This window comes from Pantherophis guttatus, chromosome 7, assembly GCF_059756535.1.
Source record: "Pantherophis guttatus breed Tessera chromosome 7, ASM5975653v1, whole genome shotgun sequence".
In the NCBI taxonomy this organism is placed as follows: Eukaryota; Metazoa; Chordata; class Lepidosauria; order Squamata; family Colubridae; genus Pantherophis; species Pantherophis guttatus.
In genome coordinates, this window is record NC_142069.1 from 68,613,418 (window position 1) to 68,633,989 (window position 20,572).

Genomic DNA, 20,572 nt, shown 5'->3' on the forward strand with positions numbered 1-20,572 from the left:
ATTGAGTAAAAGGTGATGAAACACATATTTATTCAGTTTCACTCTTTAAAAAGCCCGTTATAGTTTAATAATGTAATCAAATGCACTCAGTAATGTATGCTTGAGAATAAATCATATATAAAATAAGTTCTGCTAAAGTGCTTAAAATCCACATATTAAAGCAGAACTTGCATATTTTTTTTCAACATGAAAATTCTGGGCTTAACAGTATTCATTCATGTCTTCATTATCTCTGGAAAAGAAATGAATGTTATTCTAATTATATCCTTTATTTTCATTTACAGTCCTTTCACATAGTCTAACATAATTTGTGTGTTTTTCCTAGTTTGGTCCTTGTATTTAAAAAACCCACTTTCCCTTTATACACACTAGATGACACATCATTCTGCTTAATTTTGAAATTGGCCAAATTCAAGAAAGCTCTCTTAGATGACAATGAGGGCTCTGTGTTAGAGTTTTCATTGGGATCTTCAATATTTCACGTGCAGTGGGCTACTTCTCACACTTGAGTTTTTTATCTGTAAATTGGAATTTAAAGTATTAGCTCACAGAAATGATTTTAATGCAGCCTCAGATTTTTAAAAAGTGCTGGGCAAAATAGTTGATATTGTTATTTCATCCTTTGTCACATGTATCCACCTCACATTTTCCTAAAGTAAAGAACATCTCTGTTAAAATTAATACTAATAAATACATACATGAAAAACAACCTTTCATATTGAAAATACAGCTAGTCCTTGCTTAGCAACCATTTGGACCAATTGGGACCAGCCACATAGTTGCTAATGCTGCAACTGCTAAGTGGAAAATCACATGACCACAATGGGCTTACAACCTCACTTCCCCTTCAATTGTTAAGTGCCACAGTCCTTAAGCAAAACATCAGGTGACCATGACTTATGATTTTACTTCCATCTTATCTATTAATTTACTCTGTCAGAATTTCAAATGGTTGCTAAATGAGGTAGTCAGTAAGGACTACATGTACATTTTTGACCCTCCATCATACAAGTTGCTGCAATTTATTTATTGCTAATCCACCAAGCAAACTTAAACCAAAACTGCAGACTTAAGCTCTATTGAGTTCTATTGAGATCTATCAACTTTTGTTATTAAATGGTTTTTGGTTTTTACCTTTAAAGGTTCTTTTCATTGGTGATTCCACTAACAGAGGGATGATGTATTACCTGATAGAGAGAGTGAATGAGACCCTTCAAGAATGGCAAAAGGCACATGGCATGAAGTTTTATCACAATGTGAACAATGGGAGCACTTTCATTAGTTATTCATATTATCCCCAATTCTGGATCAGTGTCAGTCAAAGACCTACATTTGAAGAAGCTCTAGAGCAGCTGCTATTCAGGTATGATAGAACAGTTGGCAAGATTAGTTTCCTTTTCCTGATATTCAGGTGTTTGAGTCAAGTGGTTCAGTTCCTGCGTTTGGGAGATATTTACAGTACCTCAGATTCTCCACTGCTTTTACCACTTCACCAGATTGAAAATTCTAGCAGTTACAATTTTGGAGAAACTATTACAATAGAAAGAGAATAACAGGTCTCCATTGATCTCATATTTAACTGTACAGAGCGGATGTGGAGAACTTGCAGCCCTCCAGGTATTCGTATACTAAGCTACCTAACAGACCTAGACTACAATCCCTGGAAAGAGAAACTCAGAACTCTAGTACAGCAACAGGTTTCCCAACTCTGTTGTAAAGAACATTTTCTTTTCTCCTTTACATTTCAAAGCCATTCATCAAAAGTATTTTCTATTCCTGGGAATGTTAGCATGCAGTAAAACAGAAAATGGTTCAGAGGTCGGAATGCAATATCCTAAAATACCAGTGGAATGTTAAATATCTTTGAATATCTTTGTTGGAGTGACTTCCTTGCATCAGGCATGTGCTACCTTTGTATAAATAATAATTTATACAATGAAAAATAAGAACAAGTAATAAATGTTTACTTTTAAAATATGCAGAACTATAGTCTGTAATGGAAAATGATATCAGTATGTGTGGTTAGGAATGTTCTTGGCTGATGTGTGTTTCAATGTTGCTAAAATATAAATGCTTCCATCTGTTCAAATGGTAGGGCAAAGTTTGTGGTTTGTTTATTATTGTTGTTGTTGTTGTTGTTGTTATTATTATTATTATTATTATTATTATTATTATTATTATTATTTATTTCAGATCACAGCCATTAGAGAATACAGGCCAAACCATACTAGTTATTGGTGGAGTCCAATGGCTTAATTTCAGTCACTTGCATATTATTCAAAAAGTACTAAAGCGGTAAGTGTTAATATTATAGGATGTTTTTTTTTTGTTTGACATTATACTAATAAAAATTAAGTATTCCTAATGGCTATTTTCAGTATGATTTTTGGTATGTTAGTGCTTGGGCATTTTTTCAGGATCCAGATACTGCTGAATTACAATTCTCTAGTACCCCAACCAATATGCCTAATGGTGACAGATGCTGGGAGTTATTTAACAATATCTAAAGAATGAACCTCCAACTTTTTATGATCTAATGGGCACATTTGAGATTTTGAGCTATTCTTCCAAAATAGCTGATGTGAGTAGGCTTGCTTATTCACAAAACAGCTGCAAGCTGCTACATATCCACTTGGAAACTACTGATTTCTACTATTCTTGACTGTTGCATTTTATTTTATTTTTATTTTTTATTTGACACACGAGTTTATAGACAACTGTTTACATACCTGTTTAGATTCCAGACATATTCTTAGAAATAAAGATGATATTGAACATTTCTGCCTCGCTTTGGAGCATTTAATTGTTTTAATTAAAAAACTAAAAAAGTCATGGCAAATGACTTGAAAAGTATCTGCAGGCATATTGGCATCTTTAGACACCTTATTTAAAGGAGCCTGATTACTTGGGAAACACAGTTTCATCATTCCCAGTGACCTATATTTCAAATATGAAATGTAAAATCCAGCTCCACAACAATGTCTCCTTAAAGAGTGAGGAAAGAGGCAAGGCAAGGAAGACATCTTTTCTTGTATCTGAATCCAAAACCTCCTACATAAATTTCACTTATTGGACCAGATAATTGGAGAAAACTGAATGTCCATCAAAATGTTCATAAGATTTTTTTTAATAGCATACACAAATGCAACTGTGCATCAAAATATACAGCTTGCTGAAAAAAACCACAATCTTGATGGACCATATATCCACTTGGGCACACATTGGGCTTTCACAGTTCCTGATTACCTAGAAATAGGCATGTAGAATCCAGCAAATAGATCTCCTTCTTCAGACTGAGAGCTTCTAACTTGATGGAGCTGTTTTTGTGAACAGCTGTGGCAGAACATTTTAAAGCCTGTGCTTGAATAGTAGGTCTCATATGAAGAAAATTGGAATGGTATATACCTGAGAGCTGAAGTCACTCTCTAATCTTTAATGTTAGGTGGAGCAAAATCGGTAGAAATTGCATTTCCAATTGCAGTTCCCTAGCTAAGTTACATGTATGACAATTTCTGCTCCCATTGCTACAGAGCAGTTTATAACATAGTGCTTGCCTGGGCTTACACATCAAATCTTTGGCATGTGGAGTTATCCAATTTTTTTTAGTTAGGCAGAATGAAGTGCATTTTGTCTGATTCTGAGGACACAGAAAACATAAAATAGATTCCATTACAATTTGAGGGCCAATTTACTTGTCCATTTCTTTCAGACTGCTGATCATTCATACCTTGTTTTTCTGACGATTACCTCTTAGAGAACTCATTCCTCCTCAATTGCTTGCAAATTTAATCTTGAGTCTGATAAAATATAAAATAGATTGGCATCTATTCTTCTAAATAGCTTCATACGAATATGATTTGATCAAAAATTTCTTAAATTGATAACTGTAGAGTCATCAGCATTAAATTATACCCACAAGGATGATGTCTCCATAGTTATCAAGTTAAAATGATTTTGGTTAGATTATATTAGTAATACATGAGAATACCACTATTGCTTTCTATTTTCACTTAATGTTCAAATTACTAATCAAAATATTAAGTTGAAAGTCAAAATTTTAAATGAAATGTCATTTTATTGAGCCTGAATATTTATCAGTGACAATTTCTTAAAATACTGCACCTATGCAAATGCCAAAATAAAATATATCTATTTTTCTCATTTGCTCTCTAGAATGAATCTCTCAAATATAATGGTAGTGATAAAATCCCTAGGAATGGGCTTTCATCTGCCAGTAGATGGAGTACACACTTTGTCATCAGTAAGTTGCAATTTGTTCATAGCCTATTAAAATTAATTGTTCTTTAAACCATAATTTTATTTTCTTCAGCATCCTGATCCTAAGAATTGCACTGATTCTGTAATGTACACAGATGCCAATAACAATAACAGCTGTTCAAGGTCAAAAAACAGGCACATGTGGAATTCCAAGAATGTTATTTATCATTGTAGTATAGAATAACAGAATCTTGAAAGCCTGTCAGAGTTGCTGTCTTCTCTATCTTATACTAAGCAAAATCAAGGCAGAATTATTCTGAATGCCTTATATTTTCCACTTTCTCAGGACCGAGTAAACATTTTTTGTCCCTTAGCAATTCATTGCATTCCCCTTCCCAAAGTTTGATTATAGAAAAGATTCCTGTCAGCCTCCCAGGTAGACCAGCAGGAAACACAACAAGATGAACTAATTCTAATTTACTGTGTACCTACATTAATAGAATCAAGCATGTCTGAAGTATAACTCCCCTGCCTCTCTTTTTACCATACATTCCTTTAAAAAAAAAATTCTGCCCATTACTCAGTTGTGAGCTCCTCCCCCTTTTATCTTTTATTGTTCCCATTGCAACATCTCTTCTCCCTGTCTGGTAAGGTCATTCTCACATTCCATTACACTCCCTCACTGAAAACCACTTTTGGTCTCCGCTTCCCTCACTTGATTAAAATGGGGAACCACAAGCCATATTTATAGATGAAAAACAAACTTTGAATTGCACAGGTATATTAGGCACATGCTGGGAATACCAGACAAAATATAGACTACTGCATTTTATAGCAGTTGCAATTTCCATGTGGTCTTCAAAGCAGTCTCATGTAAAGTGCATTGTAGAATCTAGTTGAGCAGTATTAAGGACATAAGTCATTACTAAATGATCCTTTTCTTCCAAAAAGAATCACAGTTCTTCTGGTTCTTCTGGCCAAGGAGACTCTCAAGTTATAGCCATCCTTCAAGAAAATACTGCCTTCCCAAGAAGCAATAGAAAGCCATGATCAAACAAGAATTCCATCTTATTAAAGTTCAACTTTAGTCTATTTTGTTCCATTCAGACCCCAATATCCTCAAAAATGAAAACATTTGACAGCATTGGTAAACAAGTGACACTTGGTCTAACTGTTTAAAAACATAAGTAGCCAACAGAATCATACTTTATTTTTGTTTACAATATCTTTCTTCCCTCAGTGGCTATGCCATCTGGCAACAAGCATGCATGTTATTATAAAAAATTATAGTCTGAATTCCTTCCTTCCTTCCTTCCTTCCTTCCTTCCTTCCTTCCTTCCTTCCTTCCTTCCTTCCTTCCTCATGCCCATTCCGTGAAGGATAGTACAAGAGCCTTGATAGTACAGGGGTTTAGTGCACCCTGTAATTAACACAGCTGCCTGCAATTTCTGCTGGTTCGAATCTCTCCAAGGCTCAAGGTTGACTCAGCCTTCCATCCTTTCTAAGGTAGGTGAAATGAGGACCCAGTTTGTGGGGGCAATAAGCTGACTTTGTATAAAACATACAAAAGAATGAAGGCTATTGCTTAACGCATTGTAAGCCGCCCTGAGTCTCCGGAGAAGGGTGGCATATAAATCAAATTAAAAAAAAAAAAAAAAAAGGATAAGCAAACTTCAGACATGTGTCTTTGCTTTTTTAATGGAAGTTGTGCCAACTGAAAAAATGAAATATACTTCTAATTGAAGAATTCTGAACATCGTAATTGTTCTGCATACCAAAAACGAGCTGTGTTTTTTTCAGTACAAAGCTTTTTCAATATAATTTGAAAGAAATGTCAATTCGTTGTCCTATAATTAAATTATTAAAGTAAGATATCATTCTGATTTACTGTCTGTCACCCATCCATTATTTGATCCTCATTTGCCTATATTACCTTATAAAGATTTTTTTTCCCATAGTAGTAGGAAACTTTGAATAAAATAAAAATAATCTAATGTAAAATTGAATTTCAGCCCCATAATGAATTTGAAGGAATGCATCACTAATTATATACAATATTACCAAATTAGACCACTAATAGTTTTGTGTCATCTCATTTATCAATACCTGTAAGATTAAAAGGTAAGGTAAAGGTTCCTCTGCACATGCGTGCTAGTTGTTTCTGGCTCTAGGGGAGCTGTGCTCATCTCTGTTTCAAAGCCGAAGAGCCAGCACTGTCCTAAGATGCCTCCGTGGTCATGTGGCTGGCATGACTAAACACCAAAGGCGCACAAAGCGCTGTTACCTTCCCACCAAAGTGGTCCCTATTTTTTCTACTTGCATTTTTTACGTGCTTTCAAACTGCTAGGTTGGCAGAAGCTGAGACAAGGAACGGGAATTCACTCCATTACAGGATTCAAACTGCTGACTCTGACCTTTTGATCAACAAGCTCAGTGTCTTAGCCATTGAACCACCACGTCCCTTCCTATAAGATTAGTGGTACCTAAAACACATTTTATTTCTGAAATAATTTCTCCTTCCTTTTCTCTTTTTATTTCTCTTCCTCTCTTTCTCTGTATGTTGAATTATGTTCATTCTAAGAAGATCAATTTGTGAGTTGTTTTATCGCAGGCACTCTTGTTGATACTCAATAAAAAAATTGAGTTCTCAAATTTCCATTCAAATCATTCATTTGCCATTCTTCTATTCAAACAGAAACTAGAAATAAACAAAAAATGTTGATGTGAGGTGTCTTGATTTAAATTGCAGTCAGAAATACAGAATTTGTGGAAAGAAAATCTTGCTATTCTAAACACCGCAAAACACTATGGCTATGAGGTCGTTGATACTTTCATTATTACAATGGGACGGTACAAGGAATTTTTGCAAGGGAAATGTGGTTGTCATTTTCATGAGGTAAGAATTTGGGGTTAGTGCTTCAGCCTGGGTATTTTATACACTTTAAATTTTGTCCTACATTAATGAAAACATTTGAAATATATAAAGCTATATTTTGGCAATCCACCATAAGCATTTTACAGTTAGACCAATTATGCATAAATATAATTGAACATGGTGCAGATGATTCTTAGTAAACATGCACAGTGATGTAGAATGAATTGAGAAGGAAGAAAAAGAGCTTATTCTGTGTTGATGTGAACAGAGCATTGAAAGTCTAGCTAATCTAGATACCTTCTGCTGGAGGAGGAGGGAGAGGAGAAGGCAAAGGGGAAGCAACTAGTCATCTTTTGTTCCTTCAGAATAACAGAATTGGAAGGGACCTTGGAGGTCTTCTAGACCAACCCCCTGTTCAAGCAGGAGACCCTACACCATTCCAGACAAATGGCTGTCTAATTTCTTCTTAAAAACCTCCAGCGATAGGGAATCCATGACTTCCTAAGGCAAGATGTTCCACCGGTTAATTGTTCTCACTGTTAGGAAGTTTCTCCTTAATTCCAGGTTGCTTCTCTCCTTGATTAGTTTCCATTCATTGTTTCTTGTTTTGCCTTCTGGTGCTTTGGAAAATAGGTTGACCTCCCCCCTTCTTTGTGGCAGCCCCTCAAATATTGGAACATTGCTTTCAAATTAAGTTCAACCTTTATTACAATCAAAGACCAACATAGAGAGGGAGGGGTCCAAGGAATTAAAAAGAATAAAAATATAACAGAATAAAATTATATATACAAAGCTAAAAGATAAAAAAACTAAAAATTAAAATAATATTAAAAGTGTCTAAAAGGAAGGATAGGAGCAGTAAATGGATTTAGGGGAACATGGCAAATTAAATCTTTCATAATACAGAACACTCTATAATGATGAATTAAGTGTTCATTAAAACTGGTTTGTTGCACAAAAGATGTTTAGTTTGATCTTTTTCTCTTCAAGTTAGCAACAGTGGCCAAACAGTGTCCCACAGGTTCTTTAGGTTTGGAGACAGTAAGCTCAAACCAGGGTGAACTGATAGCAGATGGACCCCTGGCCCTGGGAGGTAATTGTGTAGCAATTTTCCAGGCCTTTGTTTATGCGCTAAAGTTCCCTATCTGAGGACTTTTGCCACATTTTTACTTTTACTTTTGTCATTTTACCAGAGACTATAAAAAATAACATCTGGAGATAGTTTAGTAGTGTATCTTGTCAGTGACTAGTCATATTTCAGTTGATACTGCTAGAAATATTTTTTAAAAAGGGGGTGTCCCTTGCAGACAACACTTGGGCATTGTCTGATGACATATTTTTCAATAATTTTGGAGAGACTGTGGACTGTATGCAGCTGCCTGCCCACCTCTCCAAGTAGGTAGGCTAGGAAATTCATCCCATCCTCTTTATCCTAATTGTTACAAACAGGAATAGAGATTAAAAGCCAGAATGATTTTGTATATAATGCTGCAAATTCTAGAGCTGGCTAAACATAACAACACACAAAAGTGGCTATGTTTATGTGTAAAGGGGAAAAAAATTCCTTGTCTCTTACATGATGCCACTGTACCATATATTTTCAATCCATGCACAACAGTTCAGGTTTCTAAATTGCTAAGAAAATGTGTGATTTCTCAAGAACATTATTTACATGACTTTAAATAAATCATCTACACTCACCCAGAAAAACTGTATTTGGCCCATGCATTGCTATTGTATCCACTGTCATAAATAACAAAGCCCTAAAGTTTATCCATAGAGTTAGTTCTGGAAAAGCATATATTTTTTGCTTTTCATATTGCACTCTTGAGTATTCCACCATACAAGCATGGCAGGAAATATCATTATTTGGGCTAATATTGATTTCTATGCTTATGTACCCATAGGTAATCCTCAATTTATGATCCTAATCGAGCCTGCCCATCACATTATAAGTCCTGATGGTCGTAATGCAATTAACCCAATTTTGCTACCTTTTTATGGTGGTCATTAAATGAACACTATAATCATTAAATGAACCATCGGTTTATTATGAAGCTGTTTTTGTCAAAAATCACAAGTAAATGCCAATTCTCAACAAAACTGTCATAAAATGCAGTTATAAATGGAGCCCAGTTGCCAAATGCATGAAGTAGCATCACATGACTGGGGGCAACCATCATAACTGCAAATCTGGGTCATAAATAGCCCCCAGGTAGGTCCATCAGAACTTCAAACAGTGATTGGATTACATGCAGTTGTGGGATTCAGCCAGTTCGCACCATTTCAGGAGAACCGGTTGTTAACTTTCTGAGCAGTTTGGCAAACTGGTTGTTGGAAGAAATCATTAGGACAGAGAACCGGTTGTTAAATTACTTGAATCCCACCACTGATTACATGTATTTACACTGTTGGGTAGACAGAACTAAGCTGCAAAGAAGAAAGGGATAAGAACTAACTTTACCATTTTTGAATATTGCATTGTAAGACATTTAAATGTTTGCAGAATAAAACAACAGTAATTGTTAGTAACTGTATTGTTATGCATATACCACTTGAACTGAGAATTTGTTGCATGAACTTGAAACATTAGCATAAATACCGGTAATTTGTAAACCATTGCTTCCATCTCTTTCAGGTGGTGAAATCAAAGGCATCTGAAAAAAGCTTTCCTATAGCAACAACATTCGCAAGACCCTATGTTCTGGGCAAATATTTCAACAACCAAAGCAACCTTGTAAAACTGCAAGCTTATGCATCCAATTCTCAATCTCCTTATCATGTGAGAGGCCCAATCAATCAAGTTTATTCTGAAATACTCCTCAGCAGGATCTGTGGGAACAACAGAAAGGATGTCAGCATGTAATTTCGAATGTTAGGCATGTAGAGCTCAAAGACTCCCCATTTTCCCATGGAGTGGCCCACTGATCCTCTCAGATTTAGTACACATTTCTCTGAAAGGCGGAACAGATTAGCATAATTCAAGACATGTGGGCATTTCATCAAAGCCATAGAAAATCAAGATGGATCTTCATAGATTTGTGGCTTCAGAGGGAGAAACAGAAGCACAAGTGGCAAAAGCAAGAAGAAAAAGTTACTTGAAATAGTGCCCAACATTAAGTCAGATGTAAGCTACATTTATGCAATATTGTATGATAGGATATACTGCAATGCACTCATTCCATGTTTAAAGATTTTATGATTATAAATGAAAAAAGCAATAGAAGAAAATGTACTTTTAGCATTTGCATTGAAGAAATGATGGCATCAATTCTAAGACTGCAAAGTAATAATAATAAAAATCTCACAAGAGATTTTTGTCCAAACTGATTATGTGCCATCAAGTCAATTTCAACTCCTAGTGACCACACAGTTAAATCTTTTTCCATGACAAACTGTTCATAACTTGGTCTTTTAGTTCTTCCAATAGTCTATGCATCACTGTAACTGAACGCTTCCACCTTGTTGCTAGTTATTCTCTTCTCTTTCCTTCCATCCTTCCCAGCATTACAACCTTCGTTAGATCTCTTGAAATAATGTGTCCAAAGCAGGATAATTTTAGCTGGATCTAGTAGTGAGTATTTTGGGTTGATCTTGTTCAAATTAACCTGACTTATATTCAAAATGCTAGGTAACTTCTACTTGTAGCTCTATTGCACTGATTAAGGTTACACAAGTACCATGTGGCTCCATGAAGAAGTTTTATTCCTTCTTCTTTGTCCTCTGTTATTAAGTTGATGCAGATTTCAGAATGTTTGTCTGTAAACAGAAGCAAAACTTTAAAGAAAATTGGTTTGGTTTGGTTTTATGGTTTTATTTGATTTGTATACCGCCCTACTCCCGAAGGACTCAGGGTGGTGAACAGCCAACAATAAAATACATAAATACACAAAATTTAAAAACCCGATAAAATCAAATTAAACTTTTTGGCCCAGACAAATTAAAATACCCCAATAATTTAAAAACAGATTAAAATTTACATATTTTAAAATTGCCCATATAAATACCTTTATTTTATAACATTACATTTTCCTTCTTCCTTCTCCAGTAGTGGAATTGACTTGAGAACTTCTAAACGAAATTATTGTACTGTTTAGCAAAACCATTTAAGAATGGGGAAAGAAAATTCAGCTTGTAACTTGGATCAAGGTAATATAAAAAAAGACCCAGTTTGGTGTAATGATTAATGGTATCATGAATCAAGGCAAATATACATGTCCTAATGGTCCTACAATGGTGCAGGATCCAATCTGGGTAAATCACTGGGAGCAGAGGTTTAGTCTCTCGACCTTTCGGACTTGTGCTGGACCCCATCCTCAGGAAACTTCTCTCTACAGCAGGGTGTCAAACTCAAGGCCAGGGGCCGGATCCAGCCTGTAGGGTGCTTAGATCTGGCCTGCGGGGTCACCCTGGAAACAGAGAAGGACTGGCCTGCAGTGCCTCTGCCAGTGAAAACAGAAGAGCTGCCTGTGGCCCTCCCAAGTTCCTTTTTCGCTGGCAGAGGGTTGCAGGAGACCATCGCAGCTGAAAACAGAGCTCGGGCGCCTGTTTTCGCTGGCAGAGCGCTCAGGCTACCACAGGCGCCCCAAACATGAGTGATGTCAAGCTGGCCATGCTCACCCTGGCTATGCCCACCCCAGCCCCCCAACGTCAAACACAACCCTGATGCATCTCTTAATGAAATCGAATTTGACACCCCTGCTCTACAGGAATGTGTCCTTTGGGGTATTCTATGCTTAGTATTTATGTGGTGCCTGATTGGGTGAGACTTTTTATTGGTTGATTGGGGTATTGATGGCCGGCTATTAAGTTGTTGGTTGTTGTTTCCTTGTGCTGCCAAGTCCTCAGCTCCAAAGTACCTGATAAGTTGGTGGTAAATCAGCACTCCGGTTGACTGACAAGGAGCCCATTTCTCAGACTTCAATCATTTCCCTCTGTATCTTTGTACCTGCTCGGCCAAGGCATCAGGCTAGAAACCAGGAGACCATAAGTTCTAGTTCCACCTTAGGCATAAAGCCAGCTTGGGTCAGAAATTTTATCTCAATGCTAGGAAGTAGTAGACAATGGCAAACAACTTCTGGGAAACCTTGCCAAGAAAACTGCTAGGATTGTCCACTCCAGGCAGTCTCCAAGAATCAGACATGACTGAACAGAAGAAGAAAAAAGTATGAAACAGACTGGTTTCCTTAAAACCTTGTCATGAGATTGTAGTTGCAGGATTTGAATTGGTACTGATATTTTTGACTTACATTTTTTAGCCATATGATGTATATACACTGTATTTTCTTTTGCTCTGCCAGAAATCACGCCCGAAGGCTAAGGGAGGTTACAGAAACCTTGATACTATTTGCTCAGCTCAGTGAGATTCTATATGTGCCTGGCAGCCCAGTTTACCTTGTTCGGTGTGTATTGCCAACAGAATCATAGCAACAGCAACAACAAAACAATTTCATTTTCTTGCAGTGACCTTGCAAGTGTTATCTGCAAGGTATGGTAAAAGAGGTCAAAATGGTAGCCATGACAATAGGACACACATTTTAAAAAATGGAAAGAGCTTTCATTTCACCATTATGGATGCTCTCTTGACTTTTCTATTATATCCTGCAGACACCACCGGTCTCTGCATTTGGACACATATTTTGCCTTTGTTCATTTCACTGATACTAGAGTGCAGTGTCCTCAAAATTTCTCTCTGAATATAAATATTTTTCATAACCTTACAGAAATGATTATGCATGTATCTCAAACGAAAAATTACATACCTAGTCTAAACTTGAAGTAACTTGTATTAGTGCCAAAGGTAAACCTGAAATAAAGGTAAACCTGACTTACTGAACAGTCTTAAAATAATTATATTTACTTATAACTTAAATATTCCTATGGATACAAATTCTGATTTTAAAAAACACATACACATTGAGAGGTGATCCAGATTTCCGAGAGCTTGATTACCTTCCAATAGAAGCAAATATTTAAAGAAGATTGCCTGTATAAATATATTATACTGAAAGTAATGTTAAAGTTGAAGTCATACAGAAAGTCTTTAAAAAAACAAACAAACTATAACGAATTCTGGTTCTGTAATAGATTTCATGCTGGCAAATGTGCAATGTGAATTCTGAAGGTTCATTATTATATGGTTATCCTATGCTGTATTTCACTGTTTCATGTTTCTCAGATGTCGCTGTTTTGAAAGCATCATTTCAGTGCTTTATTTAGGCATATTTTATGTCAATTTATCACTGTAACATGCAAATCAACCTAATATGAATACGGACCATAGATGTTTATCAGTGATATCTAAATTGTAATTAGGCAATAGTAAATATGTATAAAATAAATATTGATACATTGTATGATATATTTCCTCAGTATGAGTATCTTTTTAATTGGCATGTGACAACAGATTAATGAAAACATCATACAGGTAGTCCTCGATTTACAACTGCAATTGAGCCCAAAATTTCTGTTGCTAAGCGAGACTTTTGTTAAGTGAGTTTTGCCCCTTTTGATGACTTTTCTTGCCACATTTGTTACACAAATCATTGCAGTTTCTAAGTTAGTCACATGGTTGTTAAGAGAATCTGGCTTCCTCATTGGCTTTGCTTGTCAGAAAGTCACAAAAGGTGATTACATGACCCCAGGACACTGCAACTATCATAAATATGAGTCAGTTGCCAAACATCTGAATTTTGATCATGTGACAAGGGGGATGCTACAATGGTCATAAGTGTGAAAAGTCACTTTTTTCATTGTTGTTGTAACTTTGAACGGTTACCAAATGAACTGTTATAAGTTGAGGACTGCCTGTTTTCTCTTGTATATTGTGTTGTCTGTTTTCTTTAGCATGCAGAGCATCTTGATGAAGAGATGTGTCCTAAACGTCCTGTGAAACAATATGACCACACTGATTATATTGGATCTTTTTGGGAACAATGCACAGCAATGTCTTCATATTTTATATTCATGTATCAGGATATTTTCAGATGGCACCAGAGTCTCCACTCAGACTCATTCACTGATTAGAATTCACTTAAGACATCTGTAAAGGGCAACTCAAGATTTTTGACTAATAATAGTCATCTTCAACCATGTTGTATTGTCCTTCATCAGATTGTCTATCTATTGCTCAAAAGTTATCCAGAGTTATTTGGCCTCTGGTATCACTACTTTGCCTACCCCCACCTCCAGGGTGTCATAATATGCCACTGAAAACATTAGAATATCATTAAAAATAAAATAAATTTGACAAATGTTAGCATATATACAAACATATATACAAACAATTTGACAATTGTTATTAATTTAATGGTTTACTTTAGCTTTGATATAGATATTTATTCAAAGACCAGATAGTCTTTGAGTATTAAATCTAAAGATTATTAATAGTATAATTCTGTAACAATAATTTCTTGTTCTCATATAAAACTTTAAAAAATAAAAACAACATAGGGAAATTATTTTCAAATATCTAATCACAATTTTATTACTTATGAAATACTTCATATGACAAAGAGGCATAATCATCAACATAATCTGTTCAGTTTGCCATAATCCATTGGAAAAGCCAATATAATGTGTATGAGATTAAAAAAATAGTACACAACATTCATACTATGGGTTCAAATACTTCACTATGGTTTTGTTTTAATCATACTGTATTTAATTAACAAATCAAAAGTTCAAATATGTCAAAGCCATACTTTGCTATTTATAAAGCACCATGCTGTTTCGCACATTGGCTAAGCAAAAATTAAATGCATATTTCATGGAATAAGTCTGTGACAGTATGAAAAAAGGAGGACCCCCAAATTTCACCCAGGTTCCATTTGACATAGTGTTATCCCATCCAGAAGAAGAGGTGGATGGTCCCTAAAAACCAGAGCCACTCAGTCTTGCTGAGGCTGCAATGAAATCTGTTTCTCCCATTCCAAACCCTCACATACCCCAGACACTAAGACAGAACCTCCATAACATCTCTTGATCAGCTCAGGACTGTTGAAAAACTGAATATCACCCACATACTGATGATAACTCCTTTCATGCTATCAGATGACCTCACCTAGCAGTTTCATGTAATGTTAAGCTGGGGAAATCTGGATGCTGAAGTGCACATCTCTTAAAGATGCCAAATTTGAGAAACATAGTATAGACCCATGATGGTGAACTTATGGCACATGTGCCAGAGATGGCACATAGAGCCCTCTCTGTGTGCATGCGTTCCGTCACCAGCTGCTCTTCCAGGTTCCATCACGCACATGCGCTGGCCAGCTGGTCCAGTGCACATGCGCACTGGGTAGCTGCTCTCTTCCGGATTCCAGCGCGCACATGCATGGAGACCAGCTGGCCAGCGCGCATGCACACACCAGAACCTGGAAGAGAGAAACTGGCTGCCGCATGCATGCACACTGGCCAGCTGCTCTGTTCCGGGTTCTAGTGCTCCATCATGCGCACACACTCCAGTTTTAGCACTCGGTTCCGAAAAGGTTATCCGTCACTGATATAGACTAAAAAATTTACTTCAGAATATTAGGAGAAGAAGACTATTGTCCCTGTCGCTCAGCAATTTAGGAAGACTGTTTTAGATTATACAGGTAGTCCTTGATTTACAACAGTTCATTTAGAGTCTATTCAAAATTCCAACAGCACTGGAAAAAGTAACTTATGATCATTGCATGTGATCCCCTTTTGCAAACCTCTGACAAGCAAGTCAAAGGGGAAGCCAGATTCATTTAACAACCAGGTTACCAACTTAACAACTGCAGTGATTCACTTAACAACTGTGGCAAGAAAGGTTGTAAAATGGGGGGGGGAATCACTTAATAAATTAGCACTTAGCAACATAAATTTTGGGCTCCATTGTCATAAATTGAGGACTACCTCTACTGTGAATACTGCTTGAATATGTTTTTAAGTAAAGTGCAGTATACAAACAACTCTTAATTCTTACATATATTTATCTGGGACTAATCCCCAGTGAACTCTGCTGGGCTTATTTCTGAATGCTGGGCTGCAAGTCAAATTTTTACTTTTGCAAAGATCATTGGTATTACCTGAAACAGGCAGCAACATGGCAAATAATATTGATAAATAATACCTAATATTGGCAAATAATAACTAATATTCTGACTCTGACTGGGTTCCAGTTACATGGCAAAGAGTACAATTGGATAATGTAAAAATTAGATGTAAGAGATTGGGATAGGAGAGCAATTCATAGTTTTCAGATTTAATCAGCATGGAAGTGGATGTAAATAGATTGAGAATTAATATCTATAACTAATTCCTCTATAATAGCTCTAACTGAACTATAACATTGTACTGAATTTTAATTATTTTTTTTGTGGCATTTCCAAATTCAATATAAATCATCATACAATATCAATCATTAGCCTTTTGGTGTTTTTGTTATATGTTACCAAAGTCCAATGAACAGAATTGCTATTTAAAATAAAAATATAGAAAAAAGCATAAATTTAGAGTTCAGTAATATATGTACCATCTAATTCCAGAAGGGTGGACTTTCCTTACGCATTTTTGTTCTATTTTAAACATCAGCAGCCTAATAGCATAAATGATTCACTTTAACCATGTGTGCCTTTAACTCTCAAACCACAATTTTTAAAAAAACCATTAGGTATTGATTTGGTTGATTTATTTTTCAATAAAAAAAAAAGAGTGACATCCTGTTTTATTCTCATAGATGGGGTGGGGGTGGAGTAGGCAATAATAGCAATTTTATGACATGTGGACTTCACCTACCAGAATTCTGAACCAGCCATGTTGGGAGTTGAAGTCCACAGTTGTGAAATTGCTACAAATTGCTCATCCTGTGCTCATCATCTTCATTTCAAAAATGTTTTGAAAACATTTTTAGGGCATAAAAATAATTGTACTGTAACATCCTGCTGTAATTACAGAACATGCATTGATAGACTCAACCTATCATAGCTGGATAAAACTCCATATTTATGTGCAAAATTCTTTCGCTCTGGGCTTTGTTTTCATAACCTTTTCAAAACAAAGAATTGTGTACAGTAGATCAACTGTTCCGCAGTTATTGGCAGACCTGGATTTATGTTCTGTTTCCTCATTCCCCACCAGAAAGCATATAGTTTAAACAACTGGAAAGCACATGGAATGACATGACACGCCATGACATGACACACAAGCTCTTGTATTTGGATCTGCATTTTTAAAAAATCTCCACTTATACTTCAATATTGCCTTCCTCCAAAGACATTAAGGGAAACATTTTAAATGTTCTCAGAAATTCAGATTCTTATAACTAAAAGAAACTGTAATCTTTCATCCTTCATGCTTTACCATAGATAGAACACAGATATAGAATGTGTTTTCTTTCTTTCTACCTCCTTCTCCCTCTCCTGTCCAGAAACATGCTGACAGGGAAGGAAAGCATAATGAACAGAACAGAACAGAACAGAACAGAACAGAATAGAATAATCAAATCAACAACAACCTAAGATGCTGGCAGCAACCCGTATCAACCATCAGCGCCAGTCAATGATATTTGTGATACATTTTTAAATGTTTAGTTGACTGAGTTTCATGTTTAATGAATAAAAGAGATAATAATAGTAATAACAACAACAACAACAGCTTCCATCCTGCGACAATATCTGTCAAACATCCAGATTTGCCTATCTCACATCCTTGGTAAGGATTCGATAGATAGACAAAAATGCCAAACCCAGTTTGAACATCTGGCTGACTCTGTGATGAATTATTATTATTATTATTATTATTATTATTATTATTATTATTATTATTATTTTGAGTACAGACTTTTGAATACAGACAGATTGTCATTTGGAACACAACACATCAGATATCACGGTTGTTGATGGCCAAAATGTACAATTTATTGATATTGCTGTACCAGGAGACGCCAGAATCAAAGAAAAAGAACTGGAAAAAATCATGAAATATCACGACCTGGCCATCGAAACTACGCGATTCTGGATGAAACATGTAACAGTCTACCCATTGTCATTGGGGCACTTGGTACCATGTCCAAGAATTTTATAAAATACATCAAGAAATTGCAGCTTCCTGCAATAACACCAGCGGAACTGCAAAAAACTGCACTACTCGGCACATCGTATATTTTAAGAAGATACTTGGTCGATACTTAGGACGCTGGCAGCAACCCATATCAACTATTAGCACCAGTCAATGGTGATACATTTTAAAATATTCAGTTTACTGAGTTTCATGTTTAATGAATAAAAGATAATAATAGCCCTAACTATATTGCAGTACAGTAATCTCGTTACCAGCTGCTTTTTTGTTACAGCCTATGCTTTATTCTCATTTATACAGGTTTGTAGTACAAATTACTGTCTATACCTCATTAATGATGCCACTATTACTTAAATGGAAGCAAAAATATGATACAAAAACATGAAATCAGGAGAAATGAGTATTATACTGAGTGTCTGGAATTAGAGAATATCATTCTCCCATATCCTACATATTTCCTTACAACTAAAAAAAGTCCTTCCCTTTTAGGAGCCTGTAATCACTGAAAGTTTACAGGCCCTTCCTGACACAAGAAATGCATAGCAGATATTTTTTTTCTTTGCATCCTAGGAGAGAGGATTGAACTCTCAACCTTCCGAATGTCTTCACCACTAGGCCATCACACTGCTCATTTCATATTCTCCTCCAATTCCATCCCCAAAATGTTCTCTTCCGAAATATATTGTAGTGGTTTTGCTGTCATATAGATTTTGAGGTGTCCTTCTGAAACATCACCATTTATTGCAGTTTTCCAATGTGGAAGCCTGCGGTCCAGCACTGCCCATTCGGAATCAGTTTCATTTTTATGAATTGCAGCATTAAGTCAGAAACCTTTATGAAGAACTGATGCTGTTTTCGGAGGCATCCTCAGGTGCCAATCAAGATAATTTTTCAGACTGAAAAGCTAGGGTTGCCAGGTCTGCTTCCAAAAAATAGCGGACAAGCGGGGGGGGGGTTTAAGTAGTAAAAAAAAAAATTACAATTAAATTATATATTTTCTTACAAACATTTTAACACGTATTAAAATAATCACTTCAAAACTACTTAAAATTCAAAACATCAAATATAATAATATGTAAAATATTAAATTACATTTTACATGTACATACAAATATTAAAGTACATTTTACATTTGCTGTCGTGTGTATTTTTTATTTGACTGCGCAGCTTTGATCAATTCTTTGTGTTTAAGGAATAATTCTTTAATTTCAGTACAACGTTGAGAAATATTAAAAAATATACAAAGTTCACTTCGAACTGATGGTACAAGCAGTCGGTTATGTTCGTCAGTCCACAAATTTCCCATGACGCTGAAAATTCATTCAACGTTTGCATTTGGTACCGGAATTGATGCACAATACTGGAACAGTTTCAGTAAACTCGGAGCTGGCTCTTTCTTGAAAAAGTACGTCCACTTATCAAGGGATGAATCGCCCTGCAGATGAACATAAACTTCTTCTAAGGCAGAAATTTCATCGAAGAGAGTGTTGGATGGAAGTTCTTCTCATCATGGTGATAATAACCAGATGTTCGTCATTTCTTCTAAAGTTGGAGGATTATTGCGATCAATTAGATTGAAACAATTTAGCGTCTCATATACTGAATCAGTTAAATTATACCACTTTTCTAGGTACGCAATGGCTCTTTGATACACGTTGATGGCTTCTTTCTTGAACTTTTGCACGGCATTCTCAGGCAAATGTTTTTTACGTAAGGCAAATAAAACTTTCATTCCAAAAAACTGCTCATCGTATTTTTTTTGCAAAGAATCACGCAGCTTACACATGATAATGTGAAGATCACATGCAAGGATTTTCTTACTTTCCAGCTTCAGTAGGGTGTCTTGCATTATTGACATGAAGAAGTGTGTGAAATATAAATACAATTCTGAAATTGTTGGTTCATCGTCCTTTGCGAGTTCATTTTCCTGATCCGAAATAAGGTTCCAGATAACCTTATGGCACTCATCAGATCCAAGAGAAATAAAATACGATTTTAGAGGTATCCAGTTTAAAAGAAGTCTTTCGACCGCTTTAAACAAACTTAACCAACGTGTTGGAACATGGTGCAAAACTTCATGGAATTCTGACTCGCAAAACTCAAAAAATGATTTCAACTCTTCTCGTTTCTTCGCAGAATTCGAAAATTCGGCAAAAACCTTCAGCACTACATTTTCGATATCAAAAGATAACTGCTTTAATGCATTTTTTGCGCTGTTGTGTAAAATGTGATTATTGCAATGAGCAGCTACAATATTGTCATTTTCTAGCAATAATTTTTGGTAAACAGATTTGTTCACTCCATAATTGACCGATGCATTATCTGCTGAGTAAGCTGAAACATTATTTATTTCCAATTCGTTATCACTAAGAATTCGACACAGCTGATTTTTTATTGCTGTAGAATCTTCGAAAGAATCCTCATAAAAGTCTAAAA

General features: G+C 35.8%; 1 protein-coding gene across 1 annotated transcript in view; it reads left to right on the forward strand.

Annotated features, from left to right (window-relative positions):
- CPED1 (cadherin like and PC-esterase domain containing 1) overlaps positions 1–13,449 on the forward strand; it is a 101,132-nt gene extending 87,683 nt beyond the window's left edge. The window contains exons 20-24 of the mRNA XM_034431067.3: positions 1,143–1,363; positions 2,194–2,295; positions 4,174–4,261; positions 6,968–7,114; positions 9,732–13,449. Coding sequence (XP_034286958.2) covers positions 1,143–1,363; positions 2,194–2,295; positions 4,174–4,261; positions 6,968–7,114; positions 9,732–9,959 — 786 coding nt within the window. The 3' untranslated portion in view covers positions 9,960–13,449. The remainder of the gene's footprint in view (positions 1–1,142; positions 1,364–2,193; positions 2,296–4,173; positions 4,262–6,967; positions 7,115–9,731) is intronic.
- Positions 13,450–20,572: the final 7,123 nt, after the last annotated feature.